This window comes from Accipiter gentilis, chromosome 5 (genome assembly GCF_929443795.1).
Source record: "Accipiter gentilis chromosome 5, bAccGen1.1, whole genome shotgun sequence".
NCBI lineage: Eukaryota > Metazoa > Chordata > Aves > Accipitriformes > Accipitridae > Astur > Astur gentilis.
The window spans coordinates 47261178-47277342 of record NC_064884.1 but is presented as its reverse complement, the minus strand read 5'-3'; the positions used below and the strand labels follow the sequence as shown (position 1 = coordinate 47277342).

At 45.8% G+C, this 16165-nt stretch overlaps 2 protein-coding genes across 5 annotated transcripts in view; one reads left to right on the top strand and one right to left on the bottom strand.

Annotated features, from left to right (window-relative positions):
- LOC126038228 (G protein-activated inward rectifier potassium channel 1-like) overlaps positions 1-15410 on the bottom strand; it is a 28691-nt gene extending 13281 nt beyond the window's left edge. Inside the window, exon 1 of the mRNA XM_049799645.1 lies at positions 15110-15410. Coding sequence (XP_049655602.1) covers positions 15110-15271 — 162 coding nt within the window. The 5' untranslated portion in view covers positions 15272-15410. The remainder of the gene's footprint in view (positions 1-15109) is intronic.
- Positions 4946-16165, top strand: part of MPP3 (MAGUK p55 scaffold protein 3) — a 32446-nt gene continuing 21226 nt past the window's right edge. For 2 of the 4 annotated variants that reach the window (XM_049799643.1, XM_049799642.1), the window contains exons 1-3: positions 8824-8938; positions 10139-10257; positions 10732-10809. In XM_049799643.1, coding sequence (XP_049655600.1) covers positions 8914-8938; positions 10139-10257; positions 10732-10809 — 222 coding nt within the window. In that variant the 5' untranslated portion in view covers positions 8824-8913. Of the gene's footprint in view, positions 5055-5812; positions 5835-8823; positions 8939-10138; positions 10258-10731; positions 10810-16165 lie in introns of those variants that run through there. The other 2 variants (XM_049799640.1, XM_049799641.1) reach the window with 2 other exon arrangements.

The window sequence follows — 16165 nt, the reverse complement described above, 5'->3', positions numbered from 1 at the left end:
ACTTTTGATATTTCTTGCAAAAGAAGGCCTGCAGCAGTGGAGTCGATGAGAAGGCATCATCCAAGATGTGGATAAAACCATTTATTTTTCAACGGTCCAACAATAATCATTTATCTCCAGGCAAGTGCCCGCTGGATGGACAGTTTCTTAATACTGAGAAAGGGGAGACAGTAACTGAAGAATCTACCTTCTAACTGTACATTAATTTTAAGCATATATTGTGTCTTTTGGAGAGAGGTTTGCTATCTAACACATACTGAAGAGAAATTTGATTACCTAGCTGTACAGGACACAAATATCCAGGTTTAGTAATTCCACACTCCTTCTTCCTTGCAGGTTAAGTGGATGATGCCTAGCCTGACCACCAATTGACAAGTGCTTGATGGCTTTTGTCATGTGATTTTGCAAGTATCTATGATACACAGGGCAGTAAGCTGGAAAAAATACACATCTCACATCAGTGTTTCAGCACCGTACAGATGCTGCAGCTTGTTGGCTCTCAGCAGGGCTCATTAGTCTGTATGCAGTATCACAGTTAACACAGTTACGCTCCCATTCTGGAGCCAGTTCTGACTTTGCTAGTTGCACAGCATATGCCTGATTTTTAAATCCTACTCCACTGCTGGGGAACAATGTCTGCATTTCTTTTATTGTTCTATAACTGTGCAACATTTTCTACTGCCTTGTTCTCACCAATCTCCTTAAAGTTTTAAAAAAAAAAAAACAAAAAACAAACAAAAAAAAAACTCAAAACCTCTCAAATGCCCTCAACCAATCCAGAATAATCAGCAAGAACTAAACGTCAGCCTTAACGGTTTAATGATTCTTAAGACATACACTTGCCTGTATCAGTACGCACTGGACATTACTGATGTAACTCCTCTTCCTTGCCATCCATTCTTTAACTCTTTCCTCATTCTTTGCATGCTACATCTAAAATTGGGAGTACAAATACATGGGGAGGGCACAATATTTTGGGTTTTACTTGTTCTCTGTTAGTGGCATGAACCTCAGCTTAACTAGACTTCTTGCAGACAAACCTAGAGATTATGGGTTACACTCATAAAAGGCCATAGGTACCAAAGTTGAAACTTGGATCCTTAAAAACTCCTGCATAGCTCCCTGCCCTTTCTGGAGGCTCTCAGGTTTCTGAAGAATGCTCCTGCATTTTGCCTCCTGAATAGACAGGTGCTGTGCTGCCATTGCAGGCTGCACATCCCATGGTCACTCACCAAACCTGATGTAATAGTCGCAGTCACACAGGAGGGAAGATGAAACAGGAGTGCTGTGTTTCTTCCAAGGGCTCAGCCAGGGCAGAAATGTACAGTGAGAATTCCCTTTAACATAAATCTTCAGCTTGCTAGGGAAGTACAGTGTTTAGCAAACTGGCTACTTGCACTATACAAACATGGCACATCTTAGCCTATCCAAACAGTAATATGCTCATTATGAATTTCTGTTTACCACTACAGGTAGTAGCATTACTGCCGCCTGCAGTGGCAAAGCTGTATTCCAGAACAGCAGGAGTTCTGTCTGTAATGCTGTGTCAACAGCATCTCAGGGTATGTTGGAGGTTAATTAGCGGAAGACCCATACTGCTTGCCTGCAGTCACCATCTTCAGTTGTGTGGTGATCTGATGCTCTTTTGTTCACAGGAAGAATACTGGGTATGCCCATCATGGGAGCCTCTTCCTCTGATTTCCCCCTCCTGATCCCCCTCGCAGGTTGCACATATTAATCATAAGGACACATCCTGACCTTCAACTATATTAGCTGGTTTTCATAATGCCAGGTAGAAAGTAGGAGCCTGGGTCTTCCTAGACAAACTCTGTGTTTCTTACTGCCAGGGCAGATGGAATTTGTAGATAAAATACAAGGCTAGCAGCGACGTGCAGAGTTGCGTCTTGGAATAATGTAGATGCATACCATGGGGCTTGAGTATACATTACTAATGTGCTGGTCTTTCAGAACAGAGGCAGCAGTGTTCCTATTGAAAGGCCAAACTTGCTAAACTCAGTCTGACTGAGAAGAGCCACACTGCCTGGAAATACCTCTTTCATGACATAAAAAAACCCAAACCCTATTCCTGACAGTCAGTAGAATCATTTCCATTCACTGATCTGCTGCAACCAAGTTATCGATTTATGCCTCAGGTGTTAGTAAGGATGGTTTGCACCTAAGAATTCCAGTTGGTAGCCTTCATTTGTCAAAAAATAAATAATCTTATAGAATGTTTTTCTTCCTTTATGTTAACTGTGTATCAATATACTTCACAAGCAGTGAGAAACTTAAAAGTCTTTCAAGGCTAGACTATACATAAAAAAATTTCTACAAATGACTGTTCACGAACTGGATAACCAACCCTGACTGCATTTTCCAAGTAATTTTGATTTTTTGAACGCATTTTGGTGGGACACATAAGAAAAGACGTTACCCACAGCTAAAGCAAGTATGATGGAGGCCAGTTCTGTGGACTCCATAGCAACATTCCAATCTGACTCAGCTGCTGCTGAAAAAAGCAAAATAGCCAATCTCCTCCTCCCTTCTATTCTAATTCTAGCCAAAGGAAAATCTGATTGCGAACTTTGGATCTTTTTCAGCCTGTTTTCAGCCTGACACTAGTAGTTTGAAAACATAATCATCTGACCTTCAGAGATTTTTATCTCCTAGATTTTAGGCAGGCTTTTCTTCAGAAACTGGAATTTGTCACTTCATTATTTTATTAAGAGCAGACAAAAGACATACTTTCACCTTGGAAATAATTGCTTACTTCCTGCTTGAAAGGCTAGCTGTTGGGAGAAAGAGCAGTCTTTAAAAGGGCAACATTGTCCACCTTCAAAATTTTAAGTTCTCCATTTTTGTAACAAAACAGACAGTTATTCTGTGTGATGGACAAATCACAGAAACAGTACCCCACTAGCGAGATGGTTTTTAATAGGGGTTTCTTATCCCCCTGCACAATGCTTCCCTCCAAAAAAAAAGTAGTTACTAAAGCGATAAAATCTCTGCAAAATACAGCATTGTTTAAAAACAAACCGACCTGTCATGCAATAGTCTACAGTATTTCAGAATGATGTTTGCATTCAATGATGCAATCACAGCACAGTAGTGTAAGTTTAAATCTCCTATAACTGCACAGAACTGAAAACTGATTCGTAGGTTTTCACATTTCATGGGATTCTCTTTCTTTTTCTCTTGCAAAAATAGTAAATGAAAGTTGCTTTAATAAAAAAAAGTCCAAAGATACAAGAAACAGCAGTTTGATTTTTTTTCTCCTGGTAACTGCAGCAGACTGGTAAAGTAGTATTAGCTGTTCTTGCAATGATTAACTTATATTTGAATATACCAGCTGATCCTGTTTGCATTTAGTAATATTGCTGCCATCATATCTGAAAAACCACACCAAGTAAATCCTTAAACCATCTGCAGTGAAGAACTGGAAAGAAGTAGAACACAATTGCTTGTGTAACTGTGACTTAACTAAAGAAACTGTATTCATGTATGCATTTTTACAAGTTAAATGAAAATTTAACAATTATCAAAGTGGCCTGCTGCAAAGTCTCCGCATGCCTTTCCCACTCTATTTTGACAAATTTTAGATCTCCTATACTTTTACAATCACAGCAGTAATTGCTGCAGATGGAAGCACTGCTGTTTGTACCCTGGCTCGGAAGAAGGAAAATGTTATTTTCTTTCATATTATTCTTTGTCCAGGTGAACCTTAGGAGAATATTGGGAAGAATTTCTACTTTGTCTTAATGCCATTTGTCACCGTAACAACATATCACTAATGAATAGCTTTGGAGAAATTATAAAGCATAAAATTATCATGAATGTTTAGTAAATACTTTGATAGCTAGCTTGTTTATTCTTTCCAGAGTAATGTTCTGTGCTGCAGACTAGCCTTCATATGCATATATATTTTATAAGGATGTTTCACTCCTAAGAGCTTGACTGACCAAAGTAGCTATACTCCAAAATTATTTTTTAGTATTGCATCTGATAAGTGGCTAATAGATTGTCCTATCTTTACTGCTAAGGACTTTTAAAATTTGAAGAGCTAGAGAGAGTACTCTGCAAGCTAAAACTCATCTGTTCCTAGCCTCTCTATCTCCCAAATACTACCATTTTTTCTAGGGGGGGCGGGAATGCTACCTCCACAAAGCCTAGTGGATCTTCTGCCATATTGCTGTGATTTTTACTGACTCTTTTAGTCTCTCCATTGGCTACCCATTTTACTTCACTGAACACAGCTTTTTGTCTTTACCTTTAAGACCTGGATTGCTTCTTGAGCATGCCCTGCCAGCTGTCCTATGCCATCAGCCTGTGAGCTTCTGCTCCCTCGATGCCTGGCCACCAAACATCCACCAGCACGATCTGCCCCCAGGTATTTTTGTGCATGCTCCAATGCCGTGTCCCCCCTCCTGGGATGAATGCCCCTATAAAAAAAATCCAGACAGCCACTGCAGCGTCCTCCCAAGTCTTCCCATGCCACAGGACACCTGACAGCTGCTCGCTAGCTATTGCCTTAGACGGCTGCGCTAACCACCATCGACACTCACTCCCAAGGCTGGCTTCAGAAAAGGGGACTCGGGAGCCCGGGTGGCGCTGAGCGGGGCTAGGTCGCGGCAACGGCCCAGCTCCGCACGGCGCCCCGGAGACCTGCCGAGCTCCCCTGCAGGAGCGTGGGGCCCCTCACGGAAAAGCCGCGCCCGGCGCCGCCACCTCTGGGGCGAAACGCCGGGTTGGAGCTCGCAGGCGCTAGGCTTGGCGGTGCCCTGCCGCCCCGACTCTACGCTGCGGTTTCGCGGCGAATCCCCAGCGGTGCACGACGAGCCAGGCCGGCCGCAGCCGCCCCCGGCCCTGCCGCGGCCGCCCGCCCGGCCCCGAGCAGGTTGGGGGAGGGAGGGAGGCGGCGCGTAGAACGGCTCTGAGGGCGCATGAGCGAGGCGCGCAGAGGGCTACAGGGACGCCGGCGCCGGGGAGCGGCTCTGCGGCCTGCCGGGGCAGGCAGCCAGCACCACACGGGCCCGTACCCGGGCCCGCACCCGCAGGTAACGGTCGCCCGGCGGCAGCATTGCTCCCGAAGCGCGGCGCGGCTCGGCTCCGTACCTGCACAGGCGGCCGGGGCGGCGCCATTTTGGAGCTGAGCGGGGCGGGGCCGGGCCCAGCCGGGCTCTGACGCGGCCTTCGAGGCGCGGGCCCCGGCGTGGCGCGAACTGGCGGGTTCGCTGGGGTTTACCTGGCGGGCTCTGGCCGCGGTCGAGGACTCGGGGCCGTGCCTGGCGGAAGCCCTGCGGAGTCCTCCGTGTGGCTGAGATAGGGCCGGAGAGGTGGTCGCAGAGCCCGCCCTCGCGGCTGGAGAAGGAGATGTGCAAGAGGACGTCTCGCTGCCGGCGTGCAGGAAGCCCGGTCCGGGACAAAACCTCGCCCCATACCCGTTGGGCTCACGACTGGGCCGTGAGTAGGCTCGGCCGCGCTAGCCTTGCTGTCGGCAGAGCAATCGGTGCCCCAGCTCGGTGGAGCGCATGGAAAGCGCTCTCGGGGGCAGGAGACTTCTGCCCGGCGCTGCCGGGCGAGCTGGTCCGCCTCGCCGTGCTCCGCCCCTGGGGTTCCCGCCAAGCCCCTAGGTCACCTAAGGCGCGCCCGGCCCCGAGCGCGGGTCCTCGGACGAGGAGCCTGTCCCCGTAGTGCCGAACTAGGCACGATGCGCGGTTGTCTCCGTGCCTCACTTAGCCATCACAGCAGTAGCTCTTTTAGCGCTAAAGCGGGTAGAGGACCCAGCGAAAGACTACTTCAGTCAGATTTGGATGGGTTTTGTACACAAAAGCAAGGTGAGAAATCGCGTGTCACAGCTATAGGCTATGATCTTACTAGCGTGCAGATCACTGGGGTCATCTTCTCCTGCAAAGATGCTAGAATGCAACTGCTTTCCAAAATGAGATCTACCACTTAGACTGATATATCTGGATCACAGAAGCTTTATGTTGTATTAGGCTGGGAACCACACTAGGTTTATTTTCCAAGGTAATAGGGATATGACAAATTATATTATGCTTCCATTTAATCCCCTTCTTTGAACCCCTGTGGCCCATCAGTTCAGTTTATTTAACCGTTTCCAAATATCAATAGTCCTTTTCCTAGGCAAGGAAGGTGGCTCAAACATTCTGTCTCGGGTACAGCTGGGCAAGGGTATGTGTGAAAAATGTATCATGGTTTGGGGTAGATATTTTTTAAAGATGAAAAGTGTATTTGAGCCTATTCATACTACAGTGATGAAAGGACAGATTTATGCTTTTGAGCTCCCCTTGCAAAAAATATCACATGCCAAGGCTGAATTTAGTACTTTGAAGCCAGCCCTGAGTATTGACATGGAGCATGCTGCTGAGAAATTACTGGATATGGAATGCTTTTCATTATTCTGAGTGTTCATTCTGATCAGTCCTGGCTAACTGGATTTTTACAGAGCATGGGAAATGCCTCTAAGGGGAAGCCTCCATTTTGATTGCTGATAACTCATCTAATTCCAGTGTTCCTGAGTTTGCTGTCAGGTTCTTGAGGTGTTAAATGCTTTTTCCCCTAAGAGTCTGGAGAAATAACTTGGGTTTTCTTGGGTTTTGGTGCCAAATAAGTTTGGCTATGGGAAGCTGTCATGGTTTAAGCCCAGCTGGTAACAAAGCACCACAAGGCTGCTCGCTCACTCCTCTCCCCATCCCCGTGGGATGAGGAGGAGAAAATATAAAGAAAAGCTCATGGGTCAAGACAAGGACAGGGAGGGATCACTCACCAATTATGGTCACAAGCAAAAGACAGACTCAACTTGGGGAAAAAACAACATCAATTTCATTTACTACCAATCAAATCAAAACAAGGATAATGAAAAGGAAAACCAAATCTTAGAACACCTTCCCCCCACCCCTCCCTCCTTCCCAGCTCAACTCCACTCCCAATTTTCTTCACCTTCTCCCCCACCGCAGCGCAGGGGGACGGGGAACGGGGGTTGGGGTCAGTTCATCCCACCTTGTCTCTGCCGCTCCTTCCTCCTCAGGGGGAGGACTCCTCACTCTTCCCCTGCTCCAGTGTGGGCTTCTGCTCCCCTGCTCACTTCCATGGGCTGTAGGAAGACAGGCTGCCATTTCACCAGGGACTGCAGGGGCATCCCCTCCTTCTTCACTGGCCTTGCTGTCTGCATAGGGGTTTCTCTCACATCCCACTCCCTTCCCCTGCTACAGGTGTCCCCTCTTAAATACGTTCTCCCAGAGTCACTACCATTGTTGCTGATGGGCTCAGCCTTGGCCAGAGGCAGGTGCAAATTGGAGCCTGGGAAGCTTCTAGCAGCTTCTCACAGGAGCCACCTCTGCAGCCCCTCCATGGCTACCCAAACCCTGCCACACAAACCCAGAACAGAAGTGCACATTGTTACAAAGACAGAGCATGCAATTAAAGTTCCCTTTCTTGATGAGTAAAGATTTTAAATACAGGTCAAATGAAATGCAATAGTTAAGGAACCAGAGTGGTTAAATTAATTGCCTATGCATTTCTTTTGGCATGAAGTGGGGAGAGGGGAGTGAAATGTTTAGTTCTTCAAAGCAATAGACAATAAAAATCCTTCTGAAAGTTAATTAAATAAATGTGTAGTATATGTAATACACTGGAATATGATCCATGGATTAGAGTGAAATCTCAACACTCTTGAGTTCACTTGTTTAGAGAAATCACTTGTGTTTTGATACCCAGGTGGACTGATTAAGCATAGCAGTAGAAAATATGGGGTGCAAAACACAGGTGACTATTGAGCTTAACATTTCAGTATGTTGTAGAGAAACTCAGGAATCTAGAAAATGCTAGACAGGTATATGGTAATTTGCCATGCAGTACTACAGTATTTTCAGGCAGCTAATCAAAATGAATCAGAAAAACCATCAAACTTGTGTCATACGATCACAATATCAGAGGTTTATCTACAAATAGAAACACAAGGAGCATCCTTTATTGCTTTTAGCAAAGAGTTGGAGTATCCCACATTTCTTTCTAATCCTTTTTGCATGCTGTTATGGCCGCTTATTTTTCTGCAAGCACTAGCCTGATGAATTTTATGCCCATGAACAAGGTTTTAAATGCCCTAGAATACACAAAGTGTTTCATCTTGGACTGGTGATTACAAGCATGGATTTAGTTTTGCAGTTTGAAATGAAATTGCTCTCGAGTGATTTGCTCTCAGTGACCAGAAAAATCTGCAATAAAAGCATCTAATGGAATTTCTGAGCAATGGAAGTAGCCTTATTTGTTGTGGCATGCTTAGTACCCATGACCAAGGTTGATGGAGTGACACTCATACTAGCTTTAATGAGTTGCATGTAATTGTAGCGTGCTGCATCAGAATGCCAGAGGGATGTAAATTCCTTTGGGGTGTGCTTTTAGGAAGCCCCAGAACATCTTGTCGTGACAGCATCTTCCTGCATGCTCTTTCTATTTCTGTGCATATGGTGTTTGTCGGTGCTTTTAGACATCCATTCTGCAGCATGCTTTTTTCTTTTCTGTCTTTTCAAACAGTTACTTAGGCCTTCTAAAACTGTCTATCTTAAGAATAGAATAGGGAAGCACCTGCTCTCTTCAGCATCACCTTTATCCAAGACATCATATGGTTATTATATAACAGTCTTTTTCATGTTGTTACTTGCATAGCAGAATAACTGCAGGACTCTGCCTGATTCAGGTCAAACAGAACACTTGAGAGAAAGATGCACTAGGAATTTACTATTTTTACATGATTGCCATTTTTCTTGCATGCTTGAGCTTAGGTATTATCTTTGCTTATTTCAGGACTGCCTCTGAATCACAGTCCAGAAAGAAGAAACTATCATCGTGTTGATTTAAGTTGAACATTTGTCTCTTAGGATTAAGAACAAAGCCATGCCAGTGCTTTCAGAAGACTCGGGTAACTAATCTGCATGCTTTCAACAGACCAGTTACTGAAATCTCACTGTATGTGTTTCACAGAGGAAATTAATTCAAATTAGAGTTAAATAAACTAGAACTAAGATAGTTCAACTAGATTTCTTAGCAATTCCCTAAAAGAATACAAGGAAGGTACAATATAAAAGGTGGAAATGAATAAAGTTAGTCAGATTTCAGGAAACACCTAGTTTCATAAGAACCCTAGAGCCCCTGCATATATGCTGGTAGACAGGCTCCTATCGACAAGCTTGGACACTGGCTTATTAAAACTCAGCTCTTGTATCTCTGCTGCTTGCTGTGCGACTTTATAATATTTTTCTGAACAGGTGTTGGTAAGCTTTGTTAATATTCTTCCTTTTGACTTTAAAAACAGCCATTCCATTTGAGGCTTGCTAACCAGCTTCTCCAGTACGCTACCCAGGGTGAAGTTATATACTGAGTTTTAAAGCAGGAGTTTTGAGTCTCCCAGATCCAAATGCACTCTAAAGTTCATGGAGAGAATAGCCAAAGGAGCAGACTTTAGCCCCCCCTGCCCTTTTTTCTTTTTTTTTTTTTGTTTTGTTTTCCCAGTCATGGTCCACCAGGAAGAACCTAACGTTTGTCTGGCCCTGTGCACTGCAAAATTGGCATATTGATGATTTAAGCACTTTTTAGAAAACTAGCCACAAGCTTTGCTTCCACTGCAGTGGAAACCTACACCAGTCCTCTCCTCCTCTGGTCAGACCTGACTTCTAACAGGTGCCTCAAAGGTAGCAAGAGCAGGATAACACTTGTAAACAAAGTTGCTCAGGAAGTAGAGCTGGTAGCTGTGCAACAAAGAAGGTAGTTCAGCATTTTCTAAGTCTGCTGTGGCACTCTTTAAAGTTTGTTAGAGGGCTAGCTGTTCTAGAAACAGGGTAATTAACATGAAGGGGGAAACTTCAAAAGTAATGTCTTTAAAAACGTATATTGCTTTGGTAGCTTTTGCTTAATATGTTATATCTTAAGCTGTGTTTGCCGCTTAACCGCTTAAGAAGGGAGCATTACAAAATTAGTGGAAGATAAGCATAAATCTCTCCGCAAACTTAATGATCACCAAGATGGTACCCAACTAAATGTAGTTGATGTTAAGTCTGCAATAGAAGGTCCCATGAGACATGCTGTCTACAAAGCTTTTGTTCTATCTTGAATTTAAATTTAGGATTGCATGAAACTTTGGCCCTTTTGACATCTCAGTTAAGACCTGATTCAAATCATAAAGAGGAAATGGGATTCCTTAGGGATGTCTTCAGTGAAAAGAGTCTCAGCTACCTGATGAAGGTAAAAGTTTGTTTATTGTAGTACATTTTCCTTACAGGTTATTTATTTTCTGTTCCCTTGATTTATCAACTGTTTACTTTGCCAAAGTTTGGGGTTTTGGTTTTTTTGGGTAGAATTCTATACTGACCAAAGCATGTATTTATTTAAGCACAAACATTAAGGACATTTGCTGACAATTAACATATTTTGTTCAGAAAAAAAAACATTTCTGTCTTGATTGCCAAAATGCAGATACAGTGCCCCGCAGCTAAAAAGCAGGCTGAAATGGCTTCATTTTTTCCCTTATGCTTCTGAAGTCTTAACAGATTTTCTGGCTGTCTGTGAAACTAGCATAAGCAAAAAGACAACTAAAAGACTCCAAAACAAAAATAACCCTAAAAACATTATTTTTCTGACACTTCTCAGAAAAATTATATTCCTTAAATATAAAGATATTCCAGTGTAGGTATATTTAGGAAGTTTTGTCTTTTTCAGATTCATGAAAAACTCCGTCATTATGAAAGACAAAGTCCAACTCCTGTTTTACATAGTGCAGCAGGATTAGTTGAAGATGTGAGTAAAATTCTTGTCTCCTTATTTTCCTATTATTTAAGCCTGCTTTTCCAACAAATGAAAGCTTTGCAATTGTGCTATATGTGTACTATTTCTCATCTTCCCCAACTGTCTTTGGAATCTGTTGGCTAGTTTCACTCATGATTGATCACAGAAATGAGAGCTGAAAAATACCATATCATTAAGTGTCCAGTGAAGACAGACACAGGCAGGTAGACCAGACAGATATTATTAGTGGCCTTCATAAGGGAGAGGCTGCAAAAAGCATTCAGTCCTTTCTTGACAATAGACTATCCTAGCTAAGCATCCGGTCTTAGCGACTTAAATACATTACAAGCCAAGCAGCATTGCTGTTCACATAGAATGGTTTGGGGTGGAATGGACCTTGAAAGATCATCTAGTCTCACTGTCCTGCCATGTGCAGGGCCACCTTTCACTAGGTCAGGTTACTCAAAGCCCTGTCCAATCTGACTTTGAACATTTCCAGTGGTGGGGCATCCACAACTTCTCTGGGCAACCTGTTCCAGCATCTTGCCACCCTCATGGTGTTACAGATGCATGCATAACCAAATCCAACAGGTGTTAAAACTAGATTTATTCTTCTGCAAAAGTTAGTTAGAAGTCCAGTAACATTTTATAAAACCACAGGCTCAATGATGTAAACAGAATTAATACTACACAGCCGACTTCAAGAATCCCCAAGATTTAAAGTGATGGCTCAAAATGCATGTATCACTTACCCAAAAGCTGAGGGCTCTCGAGGAGTTACCTCAGGCGATGCCCCGACCCGAGGGGGAGTCCCTGACCACAGACCCGCCGCTCCGAGGAGGACTAGTTCCAACATGTCCTCCGACGGGACCCCGTTTATATCCCTGTCGAATCTGACCGGTGGACATTTAATCCTATTGGCCAAGAGGGTCACCTCAGTGTACCTGGCACGTCTCGATTGGCCAGTTCAAATTTCAACCTGCGGCCTCCGGGGTTTCCTTCCCCTTCTCCCTGCCTGGAGAAGTTTCATTTCCTGCTGGTGGGATGGGGCGGGGGGGGGGGGGGGGGCGAGGAGTAGACTGCCACACAATGCACCCTGTGACCACAGTCATGATTCGACTGGTTTTCTTGGAGTGGTGGTACAGTCACCTCTTGCCTCCATCCTATCTGAACCTCCAACTATAATTGTTGCATTGTTCCCATGTGAGCTCAAGGACTCGCGATATATTGATGTCCATCATTTTTGCCACAACATTATCATCCAGATCTTCACCATCCACACCTGCCACCATCATCATTGCCAGCAGAAGCACTGGAATGGCTTGTTTCTTCATTGTCCTAAAAGAAAGCACACACTAGGCCTTGGTCTTAAAACCGGGTCACCAGGTTAGAAAGTCCGGGATTATCCACCAGGCACTGATGTGGCGAGTCTTTCCACTCCCATGAGAAGGTCTCAGAGGACCATGTAATCAACCTGCCATGTGCTGCAAAGAGCCTTGCCTTGTCTGATATGCTGGGCCGGAGCTTTGTTTGGGCGATTAGCCTTAAGCCTTATTTGGCATTGTGGGCAAGCTGTAAGAATTACTTCACAGGTTTTCATAGACACTGGCCAACCCCAAGATAAGCATTCATAATAGAGATCTGCTTTCCCTGAGTGGCCTCGTTTGATATGCAACAATTCTGCTAGTCTATCCGAATCTTCCTTCTCACTGGTGACCGTCCTGATTTGGGCCAGGTGGTCCACCTGTTGATTCCATTTCACAGCTGGGGTTCCATCCCAAGCATGTCCCTCCACCCATCCCACCTTTAAAGGTCAGGATCTCCCTATTGCCAAGAGACATTGCCAGTCCTCTGTCCTCCCCACTTTCACATGACCTACTTCCCACTTACTAGATTCCCACTGACATATCCACTCTGTAGCACCCTTAAAGGTTGTGTAAGAGTCAGCATAGACAATGGTAGCACCATTCTCTACGGCCAGTAATAAAGCCCGTAGTTCTCCTACTTGTGCACTACCTTCACTGTCTTCCTTGACTTTCTTCCCAGTACGAATCTCCAATGCCACTGCTTTATATTGCTATATTGATCCCACTTGACAGCCAGATGCATCAGTGAACCACACTCCCTGCACATCTGAGCCTGCCACAAATTCCTGTGCCTCCTCAATCAGAGAAGGTTTATACAGTTAAGCCAACAAGGCTGGGTCAGGGTTTACAGGTTTTCAAACTACAGCAACGTTAGTCAGACACTCCTTTAGTGGGAGCAGTTGGCTTATCCCTTCTAGGTATGCATACCATTTCCTAACTGTGGCCTTTTGGGCCACTCCCTGCAGAGGAGGTGACCCACTGAGGATTGAGTTTAAGAGAGGGCAAGGACCCTGTACTATAACATCCTGTGAAATACACAGCTTTTCAGCCTCCTTAACTGCTCTAGTGAGGGAAAGAATCCCCTTCTCCCAATCTGAACATCATTGCTCAGTCTCTTTAAATGCAGTGGAAGAGAATAATAACAGTCTAGCTGGTCCTTGTGGCCCCTTTTGAAACATGCCACAGTATGAGGCATGTTCAGCAAATCCCCATTCCACCCTTAACTGATCTCGCGGGTGCAATGGGCCTAGTCTCTGATAAGCCTTAAGCTCATCTTTCAGAGTGTTAAGGGCTTCCGTATGTTGCAAAGTCCAATCCCACTTCCTATTCTTTCAGAGCAAGTCATAGAGAGGGTGGGCGATCACTGAAAACCCTGGTATATGTTTTCTCCAGTACTCCAGAGTACCTAACAGCTGTTGTAATTCCGTTTTATTGCCTGGAGTCTGTCCCTTTTCAATAGCTGTTAAAAGTATCATCAGGGACCACAACTGCTCCAGCTATCCACCATGCCCCCAGGAATTCGACTTCTTGTCCAGGACCCTGACATTTAGAAAATGGAACATCTAGCCCATTCTTGACTAACAGATTCCAGATGGCCTCAGCCACTTGCCCTACCTGTTCCTTGTTATCCCCACCGACCAGGAGATCATCTATATATTGATATATGCGAACGCCTGATGGTACTTCCACAGCATCAAGGGGCTTGGCTAGAGTATTGTGGGCGATAGTGGGGGAATGTGTATATAAGGCTCTTTATCAGCAGACCATTAGCAGGTATTCACCATGCGGATTGGGTGGCCTGAACCCCAAACCGCAGCTTCTAGTTTTCAGCCCTTCCAGTTACTCTCGCAGTGATGCAAAAGGATTCCGTTTCTCTTCCCCATGGGGCGGGGCTGCTGGCGCTTCCCTTTGGTCTCTAGCTTTCCCCTCCAGCAATCCCACTCCCGGATGCCGCCGGCGGACGGCCCCTGCAGCCCGGCTCGGGCTGACCCCAGTGCCGATGCCTTCCGCCAGAGATCCAGGGATCGCAGTTCGACCCGACGGGCCACGAGTTCGAGACCGCTCAGGGCGCGGTCGACAACCGGCTGAGCGGACCTCCCTGCTGCCCTCCGTTAACTCCGACAGTCCCTTTACCCGAATAGTAACACATTCTCCTCTCTCCTTGGGGTCCGCACCCCCAGCCCAGTAAGCTACTCGGGACGTTATCGACTGATCATACGCCGGTCCAGCACTCAGTAACACTCCCGGTCCCCAGTAATTTCTCTCTTCATCATCACTCAACAGTATCCGATCCTCCCCCGTTAGAGAAACTCTCCACAAATACTCAGTTTCGGTTTCGCCCGGCTTGCGCGAAAACTTAGCTTGTAACTCGCTGAGTTCGGGTCCCGACCAAGGGGTTGTGCAAATAGTGTTTCGGGGGCTCCCACCATGCGGACCCGTGTGCCTTTCTATTTTAATAAGGGATCGCACGTCCCTCTCCTCCATTTCCACCTTCAGATAATCTATTTCCCCTTGCCTCTTAGCAGAATCACTCTTTTGGTTTTGTGCTTGAATCAAACAGGCACCCAGGAGGGCACACACGCTGCCGTTGCCGTCTCGACTACTTCCGCGGCACAGCTCTACTCCCTCCACGAGCGCGGCCGGGTTGGACCACTTCTTCGCCCAGTCCAGACCTGGGGGAGAAGGGCTGCAGCCGTGCCTCCGTAATAATTCCTCTATTAAGACCGTCCTGCCGACTACGCCAATTTAAAGTGTTACGGATGCACGCATAACCAAATCCAACAGGTGTTAAAGCTAGATTTATTCTTCTGCAAAAGTTAGTTAGAAGTCCGGTAACATTTTATAAAACCACAGGCTCAATGATGTAAAGAGAATTAATACTACACAGCCGACTTCAAGAATCCCCAAGATTTAAAGTGATGGCTCAAAACGCACGTATCACTCACCCAAAAGCTGAGGGCTCTCTCCCTCGAGGAGTTACCTCGGGCGATGCCCCGACCCGAGGGGGAGTCCCTGACCACAGACCCGCCGCTCCAAGGAGGACTAGTTCCAACATGTCCTCCGACGGGACCCCGTTTATATCCCTGTCGAATCTGACCGGTGGACATTTAATCCTATTGGCCAAGAGGGTCACCTCAGTGTACCTGGCACGTCTCGATTGGCCAGTTCAAATTTCAACCTGCGGCCTCCGGGGTTTCCTTCCCCTTCTCCCTGCCTGGAGAAGTTTCATTTCCTGCTGGTGGGATGGGGCGGGGGTGGGGGCAGGGGCGGGGGGGGGGGGGAGGAGTGTACTGCCACACATGGTAAAAACATTCTTCTGTATGTCCAATCTGAATCTGCCCTGTTTCAGTTTAAAACCTCTGCCTCTTGTCCTGTCACTACAGGCCTCGGTAAAGAGCTTTTTCTCAATCTTCCTTTTAAGCCCCTTTTATATATTGAAAGGCAGCAATAAGGTCTCCCCAGAACCTTCTCCAGGCTGAACAACCCCAACTCTCTCAGCCTTTCTTCATAGGAGAGGTGTTCCAGCCCTCGGATCATTTTTGTGGTCCTTCTCTGGACGTGCTCTAGCAGGTCTGTGTCTGTCTTGTACTGGGAACCCTGGAACTTGACGCCATACTCCAGGTGGGGGATCTCATGAGAGCAGAGTAGAGGGGGAGAGTCACCTCCCTCGACCTGCTGGCCGTCCTTCTCTTTATGCTGCCTGGGATATGATTGGCTTTCTGGACTACAAGTGCACATTGCCACCACATATCTGATTTTTCATCTATCGGTATCATCAAGTCCTCCTCCACAGTGCTGCTCACAATCAATTTATCACCCAGTCTGTCACAGAGCAAAGTTGTATCTTAGATGTGTTTGTAACATGCCACGTGCCTGAAAAAGTGAAATTTATACTGCATTTGACAGCTCTTTACAAGTAGCTTGCACCTGTTTCCTTCCAAAGCGTAGCAAAGGGCTGTGGAAGGTTTGGGAGCTAGAATTCCTTCCTCTGCAAAGCCAGG